The sequence below is a fragment of the Daphnia pulicaria genome, chromosome 4, assembly GCF_021234035.1.
Source record: "Daphnia pulicaria isolate SC F1-1A chromosome 4, SC_F0-13Bv2, whole genome shotgun sequence".
Lineage (NCBI taxonomy): Eukaryota > Metazoa > Arthropoda > Branchiopoda > Diplostraca > Daphniidae > Daphnia > Daphnia pulicaria.
The window spans coordinates 21,048,704-21,073,404 of record NC_060916.1 but is presented as its reverse complement, the minus strand read 5'-3'; the positions used below and the strand labels follow the sequence as shown (position 1 = coordinate 21,073,404).

The 24,701-nt window shown below is 42.8% G+C and overlaps 1 protein-coding gene across 1 annotated transcript; it reads left to right on the top strand.

Moving 5' to 3' along the window:
• LOC124337593 (potassium voltage-gated channel protein Shaw-like) lies at positions 1 to 24,424 on the top strand. The gene is made up of 12 exons (XM_046791637.1): positions 1 to 709; positions 11,110 to 11,449; positions 11,677 to 11,724; positions 11,866 to 12,045; positions 18,819 to 19,082; positions 19,197 to 19,334; positions 19,412 to 19,651; positions 20,922 to 20,966; positions 21,179 to 21,319; positions 22,655 to 22,847; positions 22,960 to 23,133; positions 23,204 to 24,424. Exons 2-12 carry the CDS (start codon positions 11,171 to 11,173, stop codon positions 23,506 to 23,508), a joined length of 2,007 nt encoding a protein of 668 aa, XP_046647593.1. The 5' UTR covers positions 1 to 709; positions 11,110 to 11,170; the 3' UTR covers positions 23,509 to 24,424.
• Positions 24,425 to 24,701: the final 277 nt, after the last annotated feature.

The following is a 24,701-nucleotide window of genomic DNA, read 5'->3' as shown; positions in this document are numbered from 1 at the left end:
AGGGGCGATGTAATTAGCTTTGGAATTGATTGTCAGGAGGAAAATGTAAATCCCGACGGGTTCATAAATCTTCTCGGTTTCTGTTTGGGTGGACGGGAGCTGCAATGTTTGCGACTTTGGGCGTTGATTGGTGTGTAGTAGAGAGCGAGCGAGCGAGCGAGCGATCCACGATGGGTAAAAGGAAGCAACAAGCGTCTCGCCAGTATCACCCAGTGGAATGGAGTGCCACCCGAGAGCGATAGAACGACGGAAGCTATCGGAAGAGTGCGCAAACGCAGTGGCAACATTTTCTGGCGGAGGGGGGTTCACGGTTCGAGCAAATCTTTTCCCTCCTCCTACTCTCCTATCCGTCTGATCCCCGAGCACGGCAAGCCCTCGCGTCAAAAACCCGGCAGAGTTTGGGTGGAAATCTCACAGGTCATTCGAGCACGCCCGGATGCACACGGGGCATTTCCAGAGGTCCTCCTGCGTGTGTTGTGTGTGTATGTGTGTGTGGCTTTTTTGTTTCAACTTGTTCTTCTCTTAGTGGACGTTATTGCATCAACAGTGCGGTGAGCCGAAACAATTTGGATTTCTCTTCTTCGTCGACCGAACAGAGAAAATCAGTGCGGGGTGCGGTTTGTCCGGCTGCCATTCAATTTCGTCGGGTTATCTCCAGTCTGGAATCTTCAATAGTCTTTGCCGCCTCTCTCAGTGCCATGACACTCAGGTACACCCAACCGAATCTCTCTATTCCGTTTCACCTTTCAACTTTCCTTCCTCTCTTTCTCTCTCTCTCTCACGCAAATGGAAATTTGCATCCATACAATGCCAGCAGCAGTCGATCCCTGCGGCAAAACTGGAAAGTAATCCATCTGTTTGCTATTGCGATTCTGATATATATAGTATGTAATATGCATGCGCTGTTTATTCTGCTCGCCCTAAACCTTTTTGGCCTAGCAATCATTCAAAGTAATTTCTTTCACTTTTTTTTCCTGATCGTAATGCTTTGAATCCGCCGGTCGCTGCGGGCTGTCTACTCCCGGTGGCAGTGTAGAACATGCATAATATCACGAGTTATTTTTATTTTTTGGGAACAAGAAAGAGTTTAGCCGCAGTGGCCTGATATTTTATTCCTTTTTTTTAGTCCTATTGAAAACTGAGTCGATATTATGTCGTATAGTAGCTGATCAATTTTTGATGGGCTCCACCAGCAACGTCGAAATGGGGGGAGAGAGAGGAATGAAAAAGAATTCTGGAGGAGAAGGAAGCAGCTCTTGTGAAAGAGATAGGAATAAAAAAAAAATAGGATTGGATAGGATAGGATAGGATAGGGGGGACTGCTGTTACAAAAGCAATCGATTACGTTCGTGGGATATATCGTGATCTTGTCAGGATGGCGGAGAATCAGACATCAAAATCGGGTCAATACTGTTTTTCCCTCCTCTCTATCTCGATTTCAATTGAAACCTTTTCTCGGTCGACCCTTCTTTGTGCATTTGCCCGAGTCCTTTTTCAAAGGGGGGCGCAGAGAGTTGGCCCTGATTTGACTCTCTTGCAGACTGGTCCAGTTTGAACTAATTAAATGGAATTGCCTCGGCATATTTTCCGAATGCAGCTCGCCGAATTGGGAATGGATGAGGGCAGAGGGGGTGGCGATCGGAAGACGGATGGGCCAAAATGAAGGAGAAATAAAAAAAAAGGTTCTGATTTTCTACGTCATCGCGAGAATAAATAAATAAAAAAAGAAGTTGCTAGGAACTGTACCGAAGGCGATATACACGGCCAGAGGAGAACGCCGAATGTGATTGGGGACCTGAAATTGAATAAAAGGATTATTTCATCCGGAAGGAGGGAATAAGGGGGGAAAAAAGAAGAAGAAAACGAAGGAACTAAATTGTCAAGCGCGCGCGTCAGGACCGGGCGCCCCCTGCTCCGCCTTGTGCTGTTCATCCAGGAGAGAGAAATGTGTAACTACAACTACGCCAAAGACACACGATCGATTGGCTCAAAATCTCTATTGTTTCACGAAACGAGTGGGGACGATCAAAGTGTGACGACTTTCAGTCGGGAAAAGATAAACGGAGATCCCCCCTTCTCTCTCCGACACTCACGGATCAATTGTTTTCCGTCCGTCTCCCTCAGATTTGATGCGATCTTTTACTACTTTTTGAAAGAGCTCCAACATTTTATTATTGGGCCAGTATCACGGAGAGATTTTGTGTGTAACGTCCAGGGGTCGTAATAGCTCAACACGGACGTTCTTTTCTGATCTGCTGGAACAACCCGAGAGACTTTGGTTTGCATGGCCGCCATGTGATGTATAATGGTCCGAGCTCCTACAGCATAGATCCTCTTTTCTATTTCTCTCTCTCTCTCTTTTTTCCAGCTTGTCATGTTAGTAGTTTTACTTGTTTTAGCTCCTTATCCTTAATACTTTTCTTCGTATTTTTGGACAAATCGCGGGGGAGAAAAGAGTGGCGCAGTTATTCCGGGTGCCCTTATATAATACGCCACGCCGAGTTTTCGGGTTGTCGGTCCATTTTCACATGCGGAATCTATTAGTTCAACGCTGCGTGTAAGTTGGCCATTTCGTACACTCGCTTTTTTCGTCTGAATATATTGATCTTTAGATATTCTTTCGGTTCAATCGAGTCTGAAAAAAAAGAAAACGAAGAGGAGACATTTCTTTTTCTCGTCCATATTCATCTGGTCGTGTTAGCATTTTCTGTCGCCCGAGTTGTGACCCCAGCGCAGCAGCAGCGGTTTTAGACCATCGGCAGTCGCGTCACGATCCCGTTTAGTCGCCCAAAGTGTAAGGCATTAGCATACAAGGCATGGCAAGCAGCAGAATGTGAGATATTATATAAAAAAAGGAAGAAGAAGACAGTGGTTTGGGAGACAAATTCCCAGGAAAAAAAGAAAATCCCAGGAAGAAAAATTATCGAGACTCAAAATGTTCCATTCGTGAAGTTGAGACTAAAGTCTATATGGAATGTTTGGTATCCTGCCGAAAGTTTTGATTTTAAAAGTGAAACGACGGTCTCCTGGAAACGTCAAAGGATCGTTCCTTATTCGGGACACATCGATGTGTGTCAAGTCAAAGAATTGAGAAACATGTTCAGCTCTGGGAACTTAACATTTTTTAATATTTTCCCGGGGGCGCTAGAGCTTCCAGCTGCTGCTGCTGCTAGTACCAAGATATAAAACGAAATGTCTTACAACGAGCGCGTGACTGTACTCTTTGGCGGGCTGTGGTGATGTTGCCGGGATCATGTCTCTGCTCGGAGCCTGCCGTCGCCATAGTGTTTTAGACGACTCCCTCTACGCTCCACTGCCTTTCTTACCTTTTATTTTATTTTTTTTATTTTTTATTTCCTGCCGTGAAATAAAATTTGATGTTTCTTTCGGCGAAATGGATTGGCACAGGCAGCACAAGTCACGCCAGCCATTTTTCTTGTTTTCTCCATTTCGATATGTATCGTGACACGAAGCTCTATATGCGAATGGATATAGAGAGATGATTGCAAAAATGTGCTCTGTAGAATTTTTGATTCCTCCTACCAGATCCGTCCGGATGGGAATTGGAGCGGATTTCGGCTGACACCCATCAGCTGCTAGGCTGTGGTTTTTCCCGGGGTAGACAGATCGCTTATTATACGAGATGGCAATGACATTTTCGTTGATCGTATGTATCTGCTCTTGCAGAAGATGTTGTAGTATGTGGTGGGGTCGAGCGACAGGGACAGAGAAGGATGTCCAACCGGAATATCTCGACTCCCCCCCCCTCCCGTTTCTCAGAATAACAAAAGCGGAACCGAAGAAGACACACACACACACAAAGATAATGGAGTGGTGGTGGTGGGAGGTTTTAAAAGAGAAAAAAAGGCTTTAATGTTTTTACATGACTTTTATATGTGTACGTCCAGTATGTACTGTAGCTGGGCTCTTTTTGGGCGTGTTCCATTATTCTTCTTTGTTGTTGCGCTCGTTTTTCTTTTTGATTTTTTTGATATTTTGATTTTTCCCCGGCCGGAATTTTTCGGCGGCTACCACACCATTTTTGTGTGGTCTTTCTCTCCTTTGAGATTTATTTCCGCTCAGACGATGAGAGAGGAGGGACGTCGTCGTCGTCGTTCCGCCCTTCTGGATTCCTTTTTCTCGGCTGCTGGGCGAAAAAATAAGAAAAGAAAAGAAAAGTTGTCCTCACAGCAGCATCTTGGTGCTGCCTTTTTTTACTGCCGCTCCGCTGGCGTCCAACTTGTCGAAGTGAAAGAGTGAGTGACAGGACTATTAAGCTGAAGGAAGACAAAAAATAAAAAATGGGCCCGGCACATTTTTATGTGTGTGCGAATCTCTTTGTGTTGTCGGCCGCCCCTTTTTTATGTGTTGGATGTCGACCGCCCTCGACACACTCTGTCTCCAAGTTACATGCGCATTTCTCCATGGACACACACACGCACAACGATCCCTATTTTCTTTTAGGAGGCCGAGTCTTATATAACAAACGCAACATCAACAGCGATCTTTTCTTTCTTTCTGGGCGTTGCTTTTTTATTTGATTTTATTTATCGGCAGACGAGAGAGAGAGAGATAATGGGCGTGGTGGGAACGGTGACACGCACACGTCTGGATACAACTCCCATTTGATCCGCCGCGGTCGTTAAGACTATTTCTGCTGGCGTCGTCCCCATCATTTCACGTCAATCGCATCTCATCAATTATAGAACCGTCCGACTCCCAATCACTCATCTGCGACCAGTCCCAGCTCTTATAGTCGACCAATTTTAGACATATCTTTTGCGGCAATAAAAGAATCGAATAAAGGTCGGTCCATTTTCTGCGTGAGACGTGTATACTACCTCAACTATGCACGGACGGACCGGACTGGACCTGGACCTGGGGTCTCTTGGCTAAATTCGATTTAGTTGGTTGCTGCTCAAGCGTCTGAAAGAGAAAAAAAAGGAAGGAGAGCTAACCGGAGATAATGACATTGTTTGCCTAACTTGCCCATGTTGTACCGTCGCCTAACTTTTTATTTTATTTTTTTCGGTTCAGTTTAAGTGCAATAGAATTCCGTTCTCTCTGGGCAATTTACTTAAAGGGCGATATAATAATATAGGACACTAGGAGGGAAATAGGACATTATACTTTTGATATTATTCCTGCGTGTATTTACACATTCCAGTCGTGCCGTCGTGTTTTCCCATCAAGAGTCTCTCTCTCTCCCGTTTTTCTCTTTTTCTTTCTTGTCGACACACGGAAGAAGAAAAAAAGGAAATGGATCGGTAGGTCCGCTGTACATGTGTGTGTGGACATAAGCGGATGATGATGAATCGTCGCCTTGCTGAATCCCCAACGATAAGAGAAAAACGACGCGTTCTCTCTCCCCCTTTTCTTATTCTATTCCCTGCGACCTGCGTTTATATTATAAAAGAAGAAGATGGCGACAACGACAGGATCATCACATCACCAAATGCCGTTTTCTCTGTCTTCCATTAAATGTACCGTCAATAGAATACCATCCGGAATAAAGTTGAATCGAATTTCTTATATCCCAAACGCATCAAAAAAGAATTGTATTTTAGAATGAAAATGAATACCGGTAAGACACTTGAATTAAACGTCGTTTTCCATCTCGTTTTATTCCGCCTAATCTCCCACGACTGGTGGTGATGTCGACCTGTAATTTCGAATTAGATTTTTGTTTTGAAAAAAGACAACGACATTTCTAGGCGATTCAAAAGGGCGCGTGAAATATTCAAAGCAATGAACGAGCTTGTCTATGCGTGATAGTTTGATTAGAGAGTGTTGTGTGTCAAGCGTCGTGTGTGTGCTGAGTTGATGACGGAATAAAAACGAGTGAGAGCTGCGAGAAAAGCCGCTGTGACGGCGCCGGCTTCATGTTCCATTTTCAATTTGATTGATAAATAGGATCTAATCTGTGTATATATGATGAGCTTGCCAGGATGTAGAAAAGGGCGGGGATTTTCATTTGCATTTCGATTTGAATCGATTCCGGTACTATACCTAGACATGGGCTGATGTTGGCAAATGTGTTTCTATGAAAAGCGGATCTATTGGGCCAGGCAAAGTGGGAAATAGGAAGAAGAAGATCCCTGAAACTTGTTCTATCAATGGATACGTATATTGACGTTCATATCTAAATAACTGGAAGGGATGTCTGTGTCTGTGAGCGTGATCTTCCTGTATTTTATCCACCGTTCCAGCGCCTTCAGATAGATTTGCGCTGTTTCATCTCTATTACACGAGCCTTTTTTGTTTTGTTCGCTGGCCGTTTATGTACAATACAAAAGCACCAGGCCCCAGTTGCTTCGACGGGCGCGCTAATATCCGCTGTACACGGCACTCCTCCCTCCTCCCCCCTGCTCAAAACTAATTGGGAACGACGACGTGCCAGCGACGCGCTTGTTATTTATCGGAGAAAAAAGCGGCGCGCAGGATGGACGCGGCCGTTATTCTCCATCTTATTACATCATCAACTCTCCCCCCCCCCTCTCTCTCCGAACATACCCTTGATTGGATGGCAAGAGAAGAGATCTCTCCTTCTGTAATTATTCCACCCATCAGCATATACTTTATATATCAGACTGATTCCATAGATATTCCTTCCTTCATCCACCCACCCATCGTGTGATCAACATCCGTTAAGACTATCGTCGTTTGAATTTGGCGCCTCAGAGTATTTCTTTTATTCATTTTGGTTACGGAGAAAGAGATGGATGGCACCTCCCCGTAAAGTCTTCTGGGAATCCATCAAATCGAGACTAAGACAGCCGGCTCTCGTCTAGATGTATATATATAGTCGTATAGAACCGCAAGGCCAGCCAAGATGTGGCCCGGCAACGGGCAAAGCTAGCTAACAAGTGAGATTAAGCCGCGGGAGCTTTAGCCCGATATACTCTGATACCATCACTTTCTGGTTGTGAAAGCGGGAGCCATAAATCAATCGCTTGGATTACGTCAAAAGCATATACAGCCTGCACACACACTATAGTACACGTCAGAGAACTTGCGGGTGCTAACTAAAAAGAGAATCAATATAAAAAGAAGAAAAGAACTTGAGAGGTATAGATTCCCATTTATACTGCCGTGTGTGTGTGTACGTATATTTATAGTCTCCTATATTCTGATCCAAGGCACTGAACTGAGTTTTCCATTAATACCTATATGCACATGTAATATACTGGCGAGTTGTTTCTTTCTAGTCAATCCTGTGCTGCTGCCACAATAGGGGGGCGAGGGCAAAAATACACTGGGGATTTTCTGACGATCCTACTCTGTGTGTATATAACATCAAGTGCTCCTGTGTACGAATAAAGTTGCTGCTACGGTTGCCGGGCCGCGCCATCAAATGCTTTTCAATGGAAATAGATCGTCTCTTTTTTTCCTTCTTCTTTTTTTTATTTCTGGGCCCCTGCATCACAAACAAGTGTAGTTTCTCTCATCTACTCCGTTGAGGATTGCTGGATACACACTGCACACACACACTGAGTGACCTTATCCTCTGTTGTGCTGCTGCTATATAAGGCAAAGCTCGGAAGAAACTCGGGCTAGTTCTTTTCACCCTTCACACTCTTCTATATACCGTGGTGTAGTTTGGATATACCAAAAACAGCGTCGAACTTTTATAGATAAGACGTGTTTTCACCAGTTCTATTATATAGAAAGGTATTATGTATTTATTCTATAACAATGTCTATGTATAAGTGAAGACTATGTCTCTATTGTTGATTCTGTTGTTACGCTAATAGATATTCTACATCCGTTGGATGTTTTTTATTTCGAATTTAATTACGTCCAGCAGCAGGGAATTTAGTGTCACATTTGATCCACTGCTGGTGGTTAGATCCCGTTTCAACTAGACAGCGCGCAGAGTCTGGGGTCGACGCTGTCGTGTTAACTGCTTGTCTCTGTTTATTTATACATTCGGTTTCTTGGATGTTTTCCGGCTGATATTTTTCTTTCTCCCCCTCTCTCTCTCGGATGTCCGACTCACGGTCTGGCGGACCCGGCCATTCTCCGTTTCATAAAGCTGTCACTCAAAAAGACAACCGAAAGATATCAAATAAATAAATAAGAAAATAAGAAGAAGAAACAAAGCGGCTGTAATTCTATACACAGTGAAGGATGGTCGAGAGTATAATAAACTATCAGGAACACAGAAACTGGAAAGAGATATATAATATAGGACGCCGGGTTTTTATGGATGCTGTATAAGGCTTTATGTTATTAGCACACAAGGACGGACCGAGAAGGTGCTGGTGGTCGGTGGGAACACGACCGCAAGAGCCTAGCCCGTCGTACATACATACTACAAGCATCAGGAGTATAGAGAGACGAGCGAGAGATAAGGCCTCCTATACTACATACATGTAATCCTCTTGTGTGTTCGATTGTGTGTTTTTGTCTAGCGCACACATCACATAGCCTCAAGTGGGACTCGGATATTGATTTCACATCGAACGCGGGACCCAACACAAAAAAAAGTGGGTGGGGAGGAAATAGATTGTCAATTTCCATCGGATATGATAAACATTTGCGCATAGATTAGACGCCCGGGTGATGTTGAAATGAATGCGAGAGCTGTACAACATAGATCGTCCGAAGGAAGAAAAGCGTTTGTGAGATATTTATTTAGAGAGTGTATATCAAGTTTGTGTCCGCCGAGTATATAATAGCCTATAGTGCGTCTATATAATAGAGACAACGATGTGTGTGGGAGTGAAAACTCTGTGGTGGTGCTGCAGGATCGCTATAGCTGCACTGCGTTGCTGCTGCTACTACTGCTGTGTCGGAAGAGAGAAATGTCAAGAGCCCGGCGAATAACTTATGAGAACTAAAAGCGCAGCGCATTGGCCTTTTTCTTTTTCCCTTTTTCTTTCGAGGGCTGGCTGCTATTCCTTTAATGTCCTCCTCTTTTCTCGCTTGTGCAGTGCCATAAAACTTTTCTACCCTTATATAGACTATAGCGGACGTATACATCTACTAACTATACAGTTTGCGAATGCAATAGATAAAATGAGAGATCCGCAGTGGAGATACAGCGATCCTATTAAAAAACAGAAACGTTCGGGAAATTTCCCACAGTTAACTGCTGCTGCACGAGTGCTGGATGCTGGATGTGTCTGGATGAAAACTTTTGGAGAAAATAAAAGAGACGGAAATTCTTTTGCTTTTTCTCAACATTTGACGTTGACCGTCGCGGTCATTTTTCGCCCCGTCAAAAGTTGTTCGGATAGCCATTGAATTCCGTTGGGAGGATCGGTCCGGAAAAGCCCATCCTATCATCCATTGTGTCGAACATTTAGACGTTATAGTAATATCTAATACTGTGTACTATATATATACATCGCCGTGGTATGCGCATCATATCTTTCAGAGCGCGCAGTGAAACTATTGTGTTTGCTGGCTGCTTTGTTATGTGTGTGTGTATATATAGTACACCATATATCGTAACTGGGTTTCATGTTCGTGATATTCCCGTCGGCTACCCACACACACGCACATATCAAAACGGGAATGCCGGGGTCCGTCGTCCTCTAGGGCAACCGGATTTTCCGCTCTCCCTCGCCTGTTGTAGTAGTTATGTAGCCGCCACGGATGCTGCTGCTGCTGCTGCCCATTACACAGATTAGTATATAGCTCAGACACGGTGTTGGCGATAATGAAGTAATTCAAGAACCTTGTTAACGATAGCAAGTGCGATGAGATGTGGACGATGGATTTGACACCTGGTTATACTGGCGACACCAGGTGTTATGATGGGAAATGAATAATAATAAAAGAGATGGACGATAAAAAGTCGAACATCAAATTTTCATTTGGGAAATTCTTTTAGACGGTTCATTAAATATTCTAAAAGTCGTGGTGAATTCGTTATAGTTTTTTTCCAACTTTCTCTCTCCCTGTGTAATTTTATCTTGTAGATATAAGCTCATGATGTTGCCTGACTGTCTGATTTGATTTGTCTCCGTCTTCTTTTTTTTTTTCCTTTTTTCTTTTTTTGCCTTATAACTATCTCTCCCCCTCTTCCCGTCTCTTCTGGAAAAGTCAGCCTGGGCGTTCCGGTCCCGTAAACATTAAGCGGATGAAATATTCAGTAGACGAGTCTCTATATCAATGGATACACGCACACACACAGACACACACCGACAAGGCAAAAGGGCAAAAGAATCAAGCCTATATTTTTCCTTCTTCTTCTTCTACATGTATATATATAGCAGCCCGGCTTTTTGTCATCTAAACTATACATATTATATACATTATATACCCTAAATATTTCTTGGAACATGTCTCAACTTTTCTTTCCCCCCACCCGAAAAACTTTGCTTCTCCCCCTGATATCTGTTAGACTCTTTTGCTCTCTGTACAGAAAACTGAGTGGGTGGGTTTATGTAAATATGGTATGTATAGAAATACTTTTCTTCTTTAATAGTTTTGCCTTTTTTTTTTGAAAAGCTACACTATACATTATGAAGTAGCTCTAGAGAGAGTAAATAATAAACCGCCGGATAATATCAGATGCGCTTATATAACTGTGGGGTTTCTTTTTGTTCCTATTTGCTCTATCGCGCGCATCCATCCATTTATTTATAATTTATATTATGCAATCATTTTTTGATTTCGAGTTGGCTGGGAGTGAGAGTTTTCGCCAGAAATGTCTAGGGTGACGAGCTATACGGATGTGGAAAAACACATCCGCGCCGCACCGTGAATTTCCTCGTTTTCCTTATCTTACCATATCTTCATGTTGATCCGATTATCTGAATGAAAAGGTATATCAGCGAGTGCCGCTGTTAAAAATGGAAATCTCGAGGATCAACCAGGAAATCTGGGTCACTATCAAAGGATATACAACTCTCTTGTGGAAGGATCGTTTCCCCTGCTCTCCCTTGTTTTTCCTCATAATTACGTAATGCGGTTCAGCAACCATCGATCCATTCGGGAAACAGAGCCAAGCAAATGTAGAAATTTTATTTTTCCGCAAGATAGGATATCCAGCAACATAATTCTGCCTTGGGCGGGAGGTTATTTATAAAATTTGAAATACAATTCTTATGTGCTAATCCCCTCGATCGCTTTGTGTGGTTGTATTATAAATGGCAGGGTGCTGACGCTGCTGATGAAGATAAGAAGATAATCATCAACCCGCAATAACGCGCGCGCCATGGATGGTGAGAATCGAATCATTCTCAACGTGGGCGGCTTCCGCTTCGAGACTTACCGGACGACGCTGAAGAAGATCCCGGCCACTCGACTCTCACGGCTGACGGAAGCCCTGGCCAACTACGATCCGGTGCTCAACGAGTTCTTCTTCGACCGCCATCCGGGTGTCTTTGCCCAGATCCTCAACTACTACAGGACGGGCAAACTTCATTACCCGACCAACGTTTGCGGGCCCTTGTTCGAGGAAGAACTCGAATTCTGGGGCCTCGATGCGAATCAGGTTCTCATTATATTACACACAAGAAAATATTCTCTTTATAGCTTATAATTATATAATAGTATATATAATATCGATCGGAATTAGTAGAGACTGTGTCCAGCAGCCTATTTATATCGAGCGGGAAAATGTTTGAAGTTTGAACGAGGGTTTGATATTCTGAAATAACATTCGTGTTGTCTGTGTTTGTGTTTGCCTGTCGAAATGTTGGAACCAAAATCAACAAACAGGTGGAGCCATGCTGCTGGATGACCTACACTGTCCATCGAGACACCCAGGTGCGTTGTTTATTGATTGGATAGTATGGATACGTCATATTTCTGGCTATTCTGGCAGACGACGTTAAGCAGAGCTAAGAATGCGATCGTGTTGTGTGTAAACATTTAGATATTCTTTTGCGTGTGTGTTGTGTATATTAGACTACGTTGGCCATTCTGGACAAGTTGGACATCGAGACGGACAAGCCGAGCCAGGAGGAAGTGGCCCGCAGGTTCGGCTACGAGGAGGCCTACCACAAGGGCCGTCTCAACTGGTGGCAACGTACCAAACCAAAGATCTGGTCGCTTTTCGACGAGCCTTACTCTTCCAACTCAGCCAAGGTTTGCCTTTTATTCTGATTCTATATACGCACCGTACATTCCCTAATCTCGTTTAGTATATCAAACGGGTTTCACTTCAATCTAACGCAAGTTATATTTAGACCGAACGACCCAGCAGCACCGAAGAGTATAAAGATATTAATAATCTAAAGAATAGTCCGTCAAAGTTCCCTGGTCGATTGTATCGTCCAATCAACTGATTGTTGACTTGTCGACCTCCCCTTCCTTCCTTTTTTCTCCCGCGTGAATACAAGCAGTTCTCGTTGGGGGAAAACGGCTATATAACCCACGTCACAGCCCTGGACTATATAATACGCAACGGCGCTGGGCGCTATATAGGATGAATTAGATTTCTTCTTCGAGGGGCTACACAGGTTAACGGCATAGGAATCTAATTCCCTTTTTTTCCTCATTTCTCTCTATCCCTTTACAATAATAAATCATGTTTTCATCAAATGTAGCCTACTATACAGGAGAGAGAGAGAGAGAGAGAGAGAGAGAGAGAGAGTTGTATATGGGTGTGTGTCAGACGTCGCCCAGCAGGATCCGCCTTTTGTACATCTGTTATAAATTGTTTGCCGGGCGACCGATAGATTAAAAGCCGCCGCAGCACGGGGCTATAGACGGACGGAGGTGCTGCGCTGTGCTGACTGCCATTCACGCGGCCCCTCCCCCGTGTGTAATGAGTTTGTGCCAAACTCGTCACCGTCGACCTGATATTCTCAGGCTGATACACTCCGGCGTGATTAAAACGTCTTCCGTTTGGCACAAAACTGGCAGCAGCCAAGTCGTTTAATTTAAGACGGCTGCGCTGCTGGGGCGTCACCGACGGAGATGTGATGGCTGCCTAAGATTGCACAGAGCCTATACTATACTATACGCCGGTTCCTTATAATACACAGCACCAGCACATCGGATGGAAAGTGAGAAAAGCGGTTGTTGAATGTCAAGTCTCTCTGCTGATCGTCTATGGAGTTTCCACTCTGCTCGGCGCCTGTGTGTGGCGCCCTGCATTTGATGTTTAGTCGCTATATAGTGGAGAGAGAGAAGAGATGAACAGATACGGTCAGCGGGTGATGTGATGCTGGAAATGCAGCAGTCGATTGAACAATTGGACCGACAGTCCCGCCTGCGCTGGCGTCACTCGGCGTCGCCGACAATCTACATGAAATAAGGGGAGTGATGATGCTGTGTGTACTCTAAAAGTTGCATAAAAGACATGACAGGAGGAGTACACCCATAATGTATAGTGGCGTGTATACAAGTGTCTAATAATAAGTCTTGATCGTAATCAAAAGAGAAGTTGATGATGAAGAGAATAATACAAAGAACAAAAGCGGCTAGACACATATTTTCAGACAATGGCGTAGACACAAGAACCGCATTAAAGCCGGGCACAATATATTATAATAGAAAAATTAAATTCTCACTTGTTTTATTGTTATAGCCTACTTATGTAGTTATTTTAATGATACTCAAAGTTTAGAAGCGTGAGAGTTTTTAGACAATTAATGAAGTCGCCGCTGTTTTGCAATTTATATAGAAAGATGCGCATCTTTCTTCATCTTCTCCGCCACGGTCGCATAATAAAGTTCGTCTATATATCTCTAGACATCATAATCAGCTTTACGGAGTCTTAAGCAATTTGCCCGATCAAAAGGGACGACGATACGACCACTTTAGGTTCGGGTTTCTTTTTTCCTATCGAGAAAAATGTCATTTCTCGATGATGTAGACTGCGCATAAAAGCTAGAAAGCTCTGCATATTCAATTAGATGTCGTCGGATGATTTTCCTTTATAATACTAGATGATACATTATCGGACAACTTCTTTGACTCTCGCGCGACGCTGCTGGCGCTGTGTGTGAAGATGGCCAACAAAGACAGTATTATATAGATAGACGGGGTCGTCATTACTCGTCCAACTATCGCCACTAAGTGCTGCTGGGAAACGTCAAGCGATCAGTAGAAATATATATATAAAAGCGCCGTCCCAAAGGATATAGCCTACTATAGCTCTCTCTCTCTTTGCTATTCATTTCAGCTGGAATTCCTAAAAATGATTTAAGAGAGTAAATGATTTAAACTGGAGACGATTTATTTTTATTGAGTAGAGGAACGGTGGAACGCGTAGTCTACCCATCATAAAGGATAATTATATCGGATAATTATTTCCTATTCACAATGCATTTTTAGTAGGACTGGAATATTTGTTGTCTATCACATGTTAATCGTTGTCAATAAACCAGTTTTTTTAATTCTTGATAGTGAGCTGCGTTTATATCAATTGTATGGACATTTATACTAAAGTATTACTAATCATTCAATTGACATGAAACATAGGCAATTCAAATATGTTTATCAATTTCATCATAGTCAGCCTCCAACCATTGTCCTTTAAGTTTTGAGATTATATTTTCATTTATATAGTAAGGGTCGGTGAATCATACATATGGAAGTCTTTTCCAGTCAGCCTCCGTCCACACAGACAAAGCATGTCCGAAAGACGATAACACGTATGTATCTGATGTCAAGACTCTAGTACTCACTAACCAACACCAAACATAAGGTGAAAAATAAACGCAAGAAATGATTGAAATTGATTGGTGAAATTGAAATCATGTATGTTACTTTGCTGAGTGGTGTATGCAAATGTAGACGTTCAAATGGGTGTTTTCCGTCGGTTCAATGCTAGATGGACCCAGTTCGCAATTCAATATTGGCGTTTGTGATCATAAACCTTCGAACGAGGATAATATTGCATAGGTAAGAGAGGTTATCTTTATTACGCAGCCTCGTTTCACAAGAAACCCCTCCCCCCAAGCCTTCGGTATAAAATTACAACATGGGCGACTACACGGAAATCGTTTTCTAAAGTGACATGTCTATAACGGTCTATAAAAATGATAGGAAACGTTCTTTTTTTCTGTGTGGATTGTAACTGTAACTTGCATTCACCGAATGCTCGCATTTTAGATCAGAATCCGTAGCAAACGAGGACAACGGTTTATTACGAAGTCCCGTTTCACTACAAAACCCCCCAAGCCTATTGCTTAAAATTTCATTATCAGCGACTAGGGCTACGACGGAAAGCGTTTATTGTTTCAATATTTCATTTTGGGTTATAATAATGAACTAATCTGTAAATGAGTTGTGTTTACAATGGCATTTACCTTGTGCACACAATAAGTCATAGATACAACACTGATTCCACTTAAAGAATGAGTATGAAACCATTATGTTATTTCATAATCGTAAAGATAATTTTCTCAACCTTTATATTTTGGCAATCTATCTAATTTTAACACATGAGTTTCTAGACATTAATTAATAATTGACAATTTAAAATTTGATGGTATACCATCAGAATTTAAAATTGTCCATATCATTCTTTAATTGCCCAGATCTTAATAATATTAATAAAAACGTATCAATAATAAGGGAAAGCGAAATTCAAATAGGGATTATACCATCGAGGTTCAAGTTGCAGTTACTGTATGCTTGACTCGAGTAATATTGACAATTCCACAACCTCCATATGAAATCTGCATTGAGTTTCATAAAGTTCACTGTTTCAAAATGAAAAGAATCGTCCCCAAATACAGCAGTAATCGGAAAAATTAAAATTGGCATTATCGGCCCCGAAATTTCTTCCGCTTGTTGATTCAAGCAATCGGCCCGCACTTTAGGCTATGGCCGCCCGCTAGAGGGCGGATGCGAGAGAGCACTAAATTTTGAGCACTTATTTTTGGAGAACAATAAATTAATGCGAACTTTGGAGCAGTTAATTTTTTGTTTCTATGGCGTTCCATAAATTCCAAAGTCAAGATTTCAATAAAGAAACAATAAATTTATATAGAGTGCTGCCGCTGTTATATATCTCTCTCTTTTCTATCGTGTTATTATACGACCTTCTTTTGTTCTCCTGGTGAACAGAGAAAAGGAGCAGTTCACAGCAGCTCTTTTTGTTATAGGAAAAGAATTGAAATCCAGTTGAAAGGTTTTTTTGTTTTGTTAGTCGTTTTCTTCCATCTTCTTCTTTTTTCTCCTCCGTCGATCGGATCGCATCAATGTCATTTGGGCCGATCTGTTTGCTGGGCTGGGGTGTCTATACGCCGCCACACTTGATGCGTACAGCCGCTAGGAAATCTCCCAGCCTAGATGTAGATAGATACAAGAGTAAAGAGAAGAGGTTGGTCCTTTGATACCCGTGTTCTCCCTCATGACCCATCAGTGTATGCCTCCTGGCTCCTAGATCGTTCCTCCTCTCTCCTAGCTCTACGTTGGGTATTTCCCGAGTGTTATTGATCCGAGTGATGCGCTGCTCCCGGTTTCGTGTTTATATCCATCTTTATGGGACTGTATACATACATAGAGAAACAGTACTACTAGTCTACTACTATAGCTATATTTCTATCGATATGCTGGTGCGTGTGTATATATAAGGCCGGATGAAACAAAAGACGGCAGCAGCCTATATCTTATCTCGACGAGTCGAAGACGGTCGAAGAGGAGAGATATCAAGGATTTTATCGCCGGAATAATAATACGGAGGTATACACACACAGCATTTGAGCGTTGTAAGGATCTGCTGTATGGGCGACGACGACCGCCAAACATTTTCCTCGTGTAGATGAGCATCAGATTCGATGCGGATGAAAATGGATTTGCAAACACAAAAACGGGGAATATGTATAAGAAGATGGAAGGAGGAGAGAATGGAAATGTCCCACCATATCGCCACGTGTACCAATATAATGCTACGCGGCATATTTTATATACCGCTGGCTTATTATTACTAGAAAGCCGTGCGCTGTGGAACGTTCGTCGTGAACCAGCTTATATATAAGGACATTTATAGAGAGAAATAGTGGGCAACTGTCCTATACAATCTAACCATCCGTCGGCTTAAACCTCCTACCCTTATTCTTCCGCTATATAGTCAATCATCATCAGAAGAGATTTGATAATAATAAGGGCGTCTTTTATAGAATGTTATACACTGTTGGATGTAGAGCCGTTTGAGTATATCGCACTTAATCGGATTGAATCGAGCGTTGGATTAAGTCAATAAATATCAGGAAAAAATTATCGATGGATAGACCTTTTATATAATAGAAGCGCATAGCAAAAGGGGGGAAATGGTTTAAGGCGCTTTCGGGAAATAAAAATAAGGCAGCAAATTTATTCGAGGAATTTGAAGTATTTGGCCGTGTAAACCAATTCAGTCCGATGCGATCAAAGACATTTTCAAAGGCCTGATGTCAACTCCATGTACAACTACAACATGATAGTCAACCTGTTGGCACATCTACGTATAGCTCGATAATAATAATAAAAAAAGAGCATCGAAATGGTTTCATCTCTCGTACGTGTGTAATGGAACGGAGTAATTGAATTAAATCTGAGCCCACGACGCCTGCTGTGAATAGAACGGAAATAATTACATAAGAGTCTGTCCTCCCCAAAGAAACGTGAAAATATAGTCAAATGGGGAAGAAGAAAAACCAATCCCATTGTGTATTATATATCGCCGGTGCTTTTGGGGGTGGCAGGATCGTTTGGTGGTGGGATTGGATGGCACCCAAAGCGAACGTCTAATATTGTATACATCTAAAAATAAAATATTATATACGATACACACAATAGACATTATTCGACAAGAGAAAACGGAGCCGACGGTCCATTAGGGGCTTCCGTTATTTTTTGTATTGCATCGCAGTTGCTGCTGGTGTTTATTAGATTTCTGGCAGCCAATCTATAGAGTATAAGTCACCATACAGGGCCAATAACCGCCAGCAACAACAAGAAAAAAAAAAACCCAAAATGATATAAAAAGAAAACGGGGAATGTAATAGTATATCTACGTAAAAAGCGCCAGAGGAGCGAGAGCGCGTGATGTTCGATCATATAGACAAACAAAAGACAATTCAATCGATATAATATAAAGCGGCCGCCGCCGTCGCCGCCGCCGCCAGTCGGTTGATTCCATCTTTCATGCAGCCCTGCAATCGGCGCTCGGGCCTTTTATTTTGATTCTTTTATTTGTTTCTCATTTCCTTTTGTCTCCCCCTCCCTGCTGTTATTGGCCGGCTGTATATAGCGGAGCAAACGGGCTTCTAATCAAGCAGGAATCCATCCATCTATCCATCGCGGCATCGAAAAACGCCTCCACCAAAAAATAAATAAATAAATAAAAAGGAACAATACAATGCGCAGGAAACAATGCGGAAGCTATCGAAGACAATCCCGAAAAAGATCTATCTGTGTTTTTTTTTCTGTGTGCCCGTTTGGCGGTCGTCTATATAACTGCCGACGGCGACGGGATCGTTAAACGCGTGACAACAGCCTATAGATATATAAAGAATATAAAGAGCAAACGATTCTTTTGTGTATTTCTTCATCCCGAAATAGTAGCTGTTGTCTTGATGTTCTTTCTATGACACTCTTATCTATATAATTTTTTATCCCATTTGAGTTATCTATGTGTGTGTGTGTGTTGGCTATACTATCTTCTTTCGGGTCTTCTATATTTCTGGAAATGATCGCAGGCTCGAGATATCATTTTGCCATCGGCAGTGTTTGACTTTAATGGCCATTTATTTTTTGACGAATGGCTTGGCGACCACCAAGAAATGTTATCCTATACCATTCAATATAAAAAAAAGGGGGCCGACATTTTATTATATTGTCTGGCGTTTGGGAGATTTATCTTTCTTATTTCTCTCTTTAGTATTAATTGATGGAATTGTATTTACTATTATTATACGCAGATCGTCGGCTTGGTTTCGGTGTTTTTCATCTGCGTCTCGATCCTGTCGTTCTGCCTGAAGACGCATCCCAACTTGCGAGTGCCCGTCATACGTAACGTCACGATCGACTGGTCGAGATCGGTCGTGGCTTCGCCCGGCGGAGTCCTGGACATTTACCAGCGATTCCGACATCAATATCCGACTCGGCACAGCAACTGGACAACCAGTTGGACATTGGACAAGACCCGCACCGAGCCCCATCAAGCCTTCTTCTTTGTCGAACTGGTCCGTATTGTCCATAGTCCAGCTATGTCCAGCTAGCTAGCTCTATCCTGAATGTAATATCGATTGGAATTGATTGAATTTCCCTTTTCTCCCCCCCCCCCCCCTGTTGTGTAGATGTGCAATGTCTGGTTCACGCTGGAATTTACGGTCCGTTTCGTCGTGTGCCCAAACAAGTGCATCTTCGCCCGGTCGCTAGTCAACATCATCGACTTGGTGGCCACTCTCTCCTTTTACACCGACATTCTCCTACAGGTAATAACAGATTATTAATTACGGATCTAACATTTGAGAATTCTCTCCTTATTATACTTAAATGTCGATTGGAACAGGAGCTGGCCCATCATGTGGACAACGCCGACATCCTGGAATTCTTTTCCATCATTCGAATTCTGCGTCTGTTCAAATTAACGCGCCATTCACCCGGCCTGAAAATCCTGGTGCACACGTTCAAAGCCTCTGCCAAAGAGCTGACGCTCCTCGTCTTCTTCCTCGTCCTGGGCATTGTCGTCTTCGCCAGTCTCGTCTACTACGCCGAACGGCTCCAGGCCAATCCCGACAACAATTTCAAGGTATCGTCTAGTCACAAATTCCCTTCGATTCGGGCAGCATCAACAACAGCAATTCTCAGAATTCTCAGTCGTCCATTCCGCATCACTAAAGTGAAAAATAGTTTCACAGAGCTACTGCTAGATATACTGCTGACGCGCGGGTCATATCAAAATGTTCTTCATATCCTTTTTGTAGCAATCATTGATGATGTTGTTGGGCGGCATCCGCCTGCGAATGAGGCAGACGCACAGGAGGTCCGCGAATGATTCGAAAAAACTGCCATGGTCGTTCCTTCTTCTTCTCTGGCTGTCTCCATTTCTCATCATCCGCGCTCATAACAGCACAACACACACGGTACACTCGATGAGTGCAATCATGAGTAATGACGAAGCGCGAGCGCGCGGGAGACGGCCCGGATGCCAGATGTGATGACGCTCTATTAATACGCACGCAGCGATGACCATTCCCCAGTTGAAGAACGAGAATGATGAGAGAGGGGGTGAGAGCGCATCATCATCATCTCCTCCGGCGGAAATTTAGTTGAAGGATATTCATCATCGTATAGATACAGGAGAGCAGAAGAGTCGCGCTGATGCTTCTTATAGCTGTTCAACAGCACAGAATCGGATCATTATCTGTTGAATGAAATAGTCTTTCGACTATTACTACAGATTTGGGAGTAGCAGACGAATAAGTCATTTCCAATTCAACGGCAATTGAACTCCCAACTGTGCGTTTGGCGCCTGATCATTTTGTGATTATGTCGCACAATTTTCTTATGTATTGCTGATGGAAACCGAATGCTGCTGCCGATGACTTTGAATGCGGATGGAATTGGATACACACAAAATGGATGGAGCGGCGGCCGGCTGAATCTGACAAACATTTTCTCTCATCTTATTCTTTTTCCTGGAAATTTCGTTTTGTGCGCATTTATTGCTTGGGTGGGAGGGACTTTCCCTTCATGCTGTCGAGTCGGACGATAAATCCCGAAAGAGTTGGCACAAAAAACAAAACAACAAATTAAGGAAATGTATTACATGATGATTATATCTCTCTCTCTCTTCAGCTGCGGCCGACGTTCAGCAGATTCTAGGGGGACGAGAGCATCTAATGAAAATATATGAAACTCGTGTCTTTTCGCAATCCCGGATCCATCAGATCCTCATGTCACCAATCTAACTGAAATGATGTCGAAATGTTTTTTGTTTTCGTCGACTATACTACTATATAATCGATTTATCTTTGTGTGTGTATCTTTTTCATTTCTAAATGTTCGGCTGAGAGCAGAGCATCCCGGAAGGTCTTTGGTGGGCCATCGTCACCATGACAACGGTACGTTATATTTATTGCTCCGACGCTTTTTTTCTTTTATAATATCATCATTTTTCCAATATAGCGGTGAATTCCATCGCCCATTCCTTTCAGATATAATAATAACGTCTAATCTTTTCCCGGAATATTCTTTATTCAATTTCCTATTCATCACGTCGTGTATTATCCACTTTCTGACATGCAAATCAAAACTCATCAATACGAAACGACAGGTGGGCTACGGAGATATGGCACCCAAAACGTACGTGGGAATGTTTGTCGGTGCCCTTTGCGCTTTGGCTGGCGTGTTGACCATCGCCCTGCCGGTCCCTGTCATCGTCTCCAATTTCTCAATGTTCTACAGCCACACGCAGGTAATTACGCCATCCACCTTTTTGTCCTTTTATAATAACAAAAACAAACAAAAAAGAGCACGTAGTATAGACAATTATTAACGACGGTGAAACTGCCTCGCCTATACCACGCTCTTGATCCCCTTTCGACAGATGTTATATAAGCTCCTCCCAAAAAAGTTGTTGGCTATATAATAGAGTCACTTTGCATTAGTCAAGTTGTTGCCGCCGCCACCGTGATGGGCTGTGCTCGATCATACAAGTTTGCTCGTTATAATAGAAGAGGAGGTGACGCAAATGTCAAACTCGACGGGTAAAATTTTCGAAAGCTGGCGGCTTGGCGCGGCGGCTGGATGCGATCCCGCGTCCGTCCGTTCTTTTGATCAATTTCATCAAACCCGAATCGCAAAGTCTCCCAACTTTTGACTATATATACCAGCATCCTATTATAAAGGGTTGATTGAGTGAAACTTTTCAATCACTATACAGCAGCAGCGCATATTATATGATGCGCGGAATAAGAAAGTGAATTGATCCGCCAGTTGAACACGACGATCTGCACACTGAAATCCGTCTATATCCCGTTGATGGAAACTGTCATGCCAATTACTACTCTAATAAGATATCGACCAATCAAATTTGACTTTTCGTCGTGTCGTTTCTCTGATGCATGACTGGAATAAGAGACTGGGAAAAGGGCGGACGGAATATAGTTTGGCGCAATAACTTCTATATAAGACAACTGATATATCTTGAAAGAATAAAAGGTCTCTTCATTCAAATTCCTGGAAAGATGACAAACTTTTTTATTTTTTCCGGATAGTTTCTGATAAAGAATGTTCCGTGATGTTCCGTAAAGAGGGGGGGGGGAATTCACATGATAGATGTTTTGACTCTATATGTGCACGTATATAGTACCGTGAATGAATGGGAGGCGCCACAATAGTCGGAAGAAAAGCAGCTTGAGAGCCATTGTATTTATACTTGTCCGTGCAATGCGTAATGCAATGGAACTCTGTCATCCGGCCGGAGTAAAAAAAAAAGGGTAGGGAAATCGCTAAGGGAGATGTATATACTGCCGGTTGGAAATGATGGACGATGGTAAGGGGGGAAAAAATAGGAGTCGTGCAACGGGGCAAAACAAAATAAACTTTGAACAAATTCCCTTTTTTTCCCGACTCGAAACTTTGTTGTTTTGTTGACGGATCCGGCAACTTGTGTGGGATGTGGAAGGGGGGAGATTCATGCAACAACAAACACGCAAATTCCTGAACGCTGTTTTCGTGTAGCCATGGGTTGAATGCAAAACAAAAACGTTTGATAAATGTTCATCATCTTCTCTATTATATACAACAGGCGCGCTCTAAATTGCCTAAAAAAAGACGCAGCGTCTTGCCTGTGGAGCAGATCCGGCGGAAGCAACAACAGCCAAATCGAAACGATGGCGGCGGTGGTGGCGGTGGCGGCCTCCAGCGGCGGATGAACGCTTTCAAGCACAATCCGCCAGCCATGTTGCTCAAGGATGCCATGGCCGTTACTTTCGGTGCCGGTAAATAATGCACATCAATTTTCGTTACATGTCGCCCCGTCCGCTTTATATTTTTAAACGAATAATGCGCTGACTTTCTTTTTTTCTAAATTATGTTTTCTATTACATATAGCGGGTGCTTGTAATAATGTCAACGTCACAGTGGCGGCAGCGGCGGCCAATAAGCTGCCCGGCTGCACCAGTTCCGTGGCATCCATTCAAGTACAACCGATGCTACCGATGCTTCCGGGCCGCCCATCAGCCGCCTTCGATTTCACCGCCCTGGGACTCATGGCCAAGATTATTGGTAATTATCTGATTTTTTTTTTAAATATTTGGAACTTGAATTAATGAAACTTTTCTACGAATTTGTAAAGAATCACCGCCTTTAGTGACACTCCAAGTGGCTGGTAAGAGTCCGTCGCCGTCGCTGGCCTGCCTCCAGCCGTTGCAGGACGGACTGCAGGCCATGGCTCGTCATTCATCTCCACCGGTGGTGGTGGCCCCGGCCCAGGTGCCGACGTTGGACGTTGACGTTGAAGCTTCAAGCAACGCCAACGACGTCAAAATCAACGGAAATCATCTGGCGGCCGATGCGGAGATGACGTCGATAAGTGAAGCCGGCAAAGATTTGCTGATCGATCAGCTGCTGGCTGCTCCTCCCGCTCCCTCGTTCAGCTGAGAGCACTTCAGAGACTGATGTGCTGGGGATGGCGCATGCTGTGCTGCGTGCATCATATGGTCCCTTTCGTCCTTTTTCTTTCTCTTCTTCTTCTTCTTCTTCTTCTTCAACCCTCATGTTCCTATAACCGCCACACCAATCGATTAGATTCAATCTACTCTTTGCTGCCAATGCTGATGCGATGCCCTAGATATATATAACTAGACTCTGGTCCTCTTTTCGAGCCTCTCTTTTAGCTATTTCTTTTTCTCTCTCTTGATTCTTGTTTCTAGTTTTATTTTCTTCTCTTTCCTCGTTGACGGACGCCAAATCATCAATCAAATATGGGGAGAAACATTCAAATTGATCCAATTTGTGAACGTGTCGATATATTTATATATAATTATATATACATATTTAGATTTGGCTTTCTTGTATATTTGTTTTAACACCCTTATATACCATGTGTGATTGAATATTTTTGTTTCGTTGATTTCAGAAATTTTGCTATGAAAATATTATTTCGTTCTGTGACTTGACGGACGCTGGAAAATTACTTATTTAGCCCAAAAAATACGCACATTCAGATCTTGGCCATTTTGAATTGCCCTCTCATACCGAAATGCCATTTCAGCTCTCCCGTGTACATAGATGATTCTCCGTGAAGCACGTCTATATCCAATGCAGAATCAACAGAGCAAGGGCAATTTTCTCGGAAAAAGACCCACAAAAAGGATATCGAATGTGCGTATGGGATGAATGGCTTCGGTATATACAGAGTCGCAGCAGTCAAATGTCAAGCTGATGAAGCATGTCTCAATAAATGCTGAATATAAATTCATTCTTTGGCTTTTCAAGTGATGCCACACACAAAACTCTCTGGGGAGGCTGTTCTGCTGCTGTTCAATAACATTCGCTTTTTCCTGTATATATATGCACAGCATCAATACAGAACTGTATGGTTTGTTTGAATTTTTTATTTTTATTTTGAAAATAGACGGGGAACTCATTTCCGCTCTAAAATAAAACTTCGAACAATAAAACAGTCGCTTTTGTTTTGTTTTTGTTAACCCATATTATTCAAATAATCGAATTCAATATGAATTGAATTCAATATTATTTTACATAATAGTATTTTTTTTAGTTAATTAAATAACACATCGTCGATTCAGTTACAATGAATCAAATATTGGCGCGCCTACGCCATCTAGCCG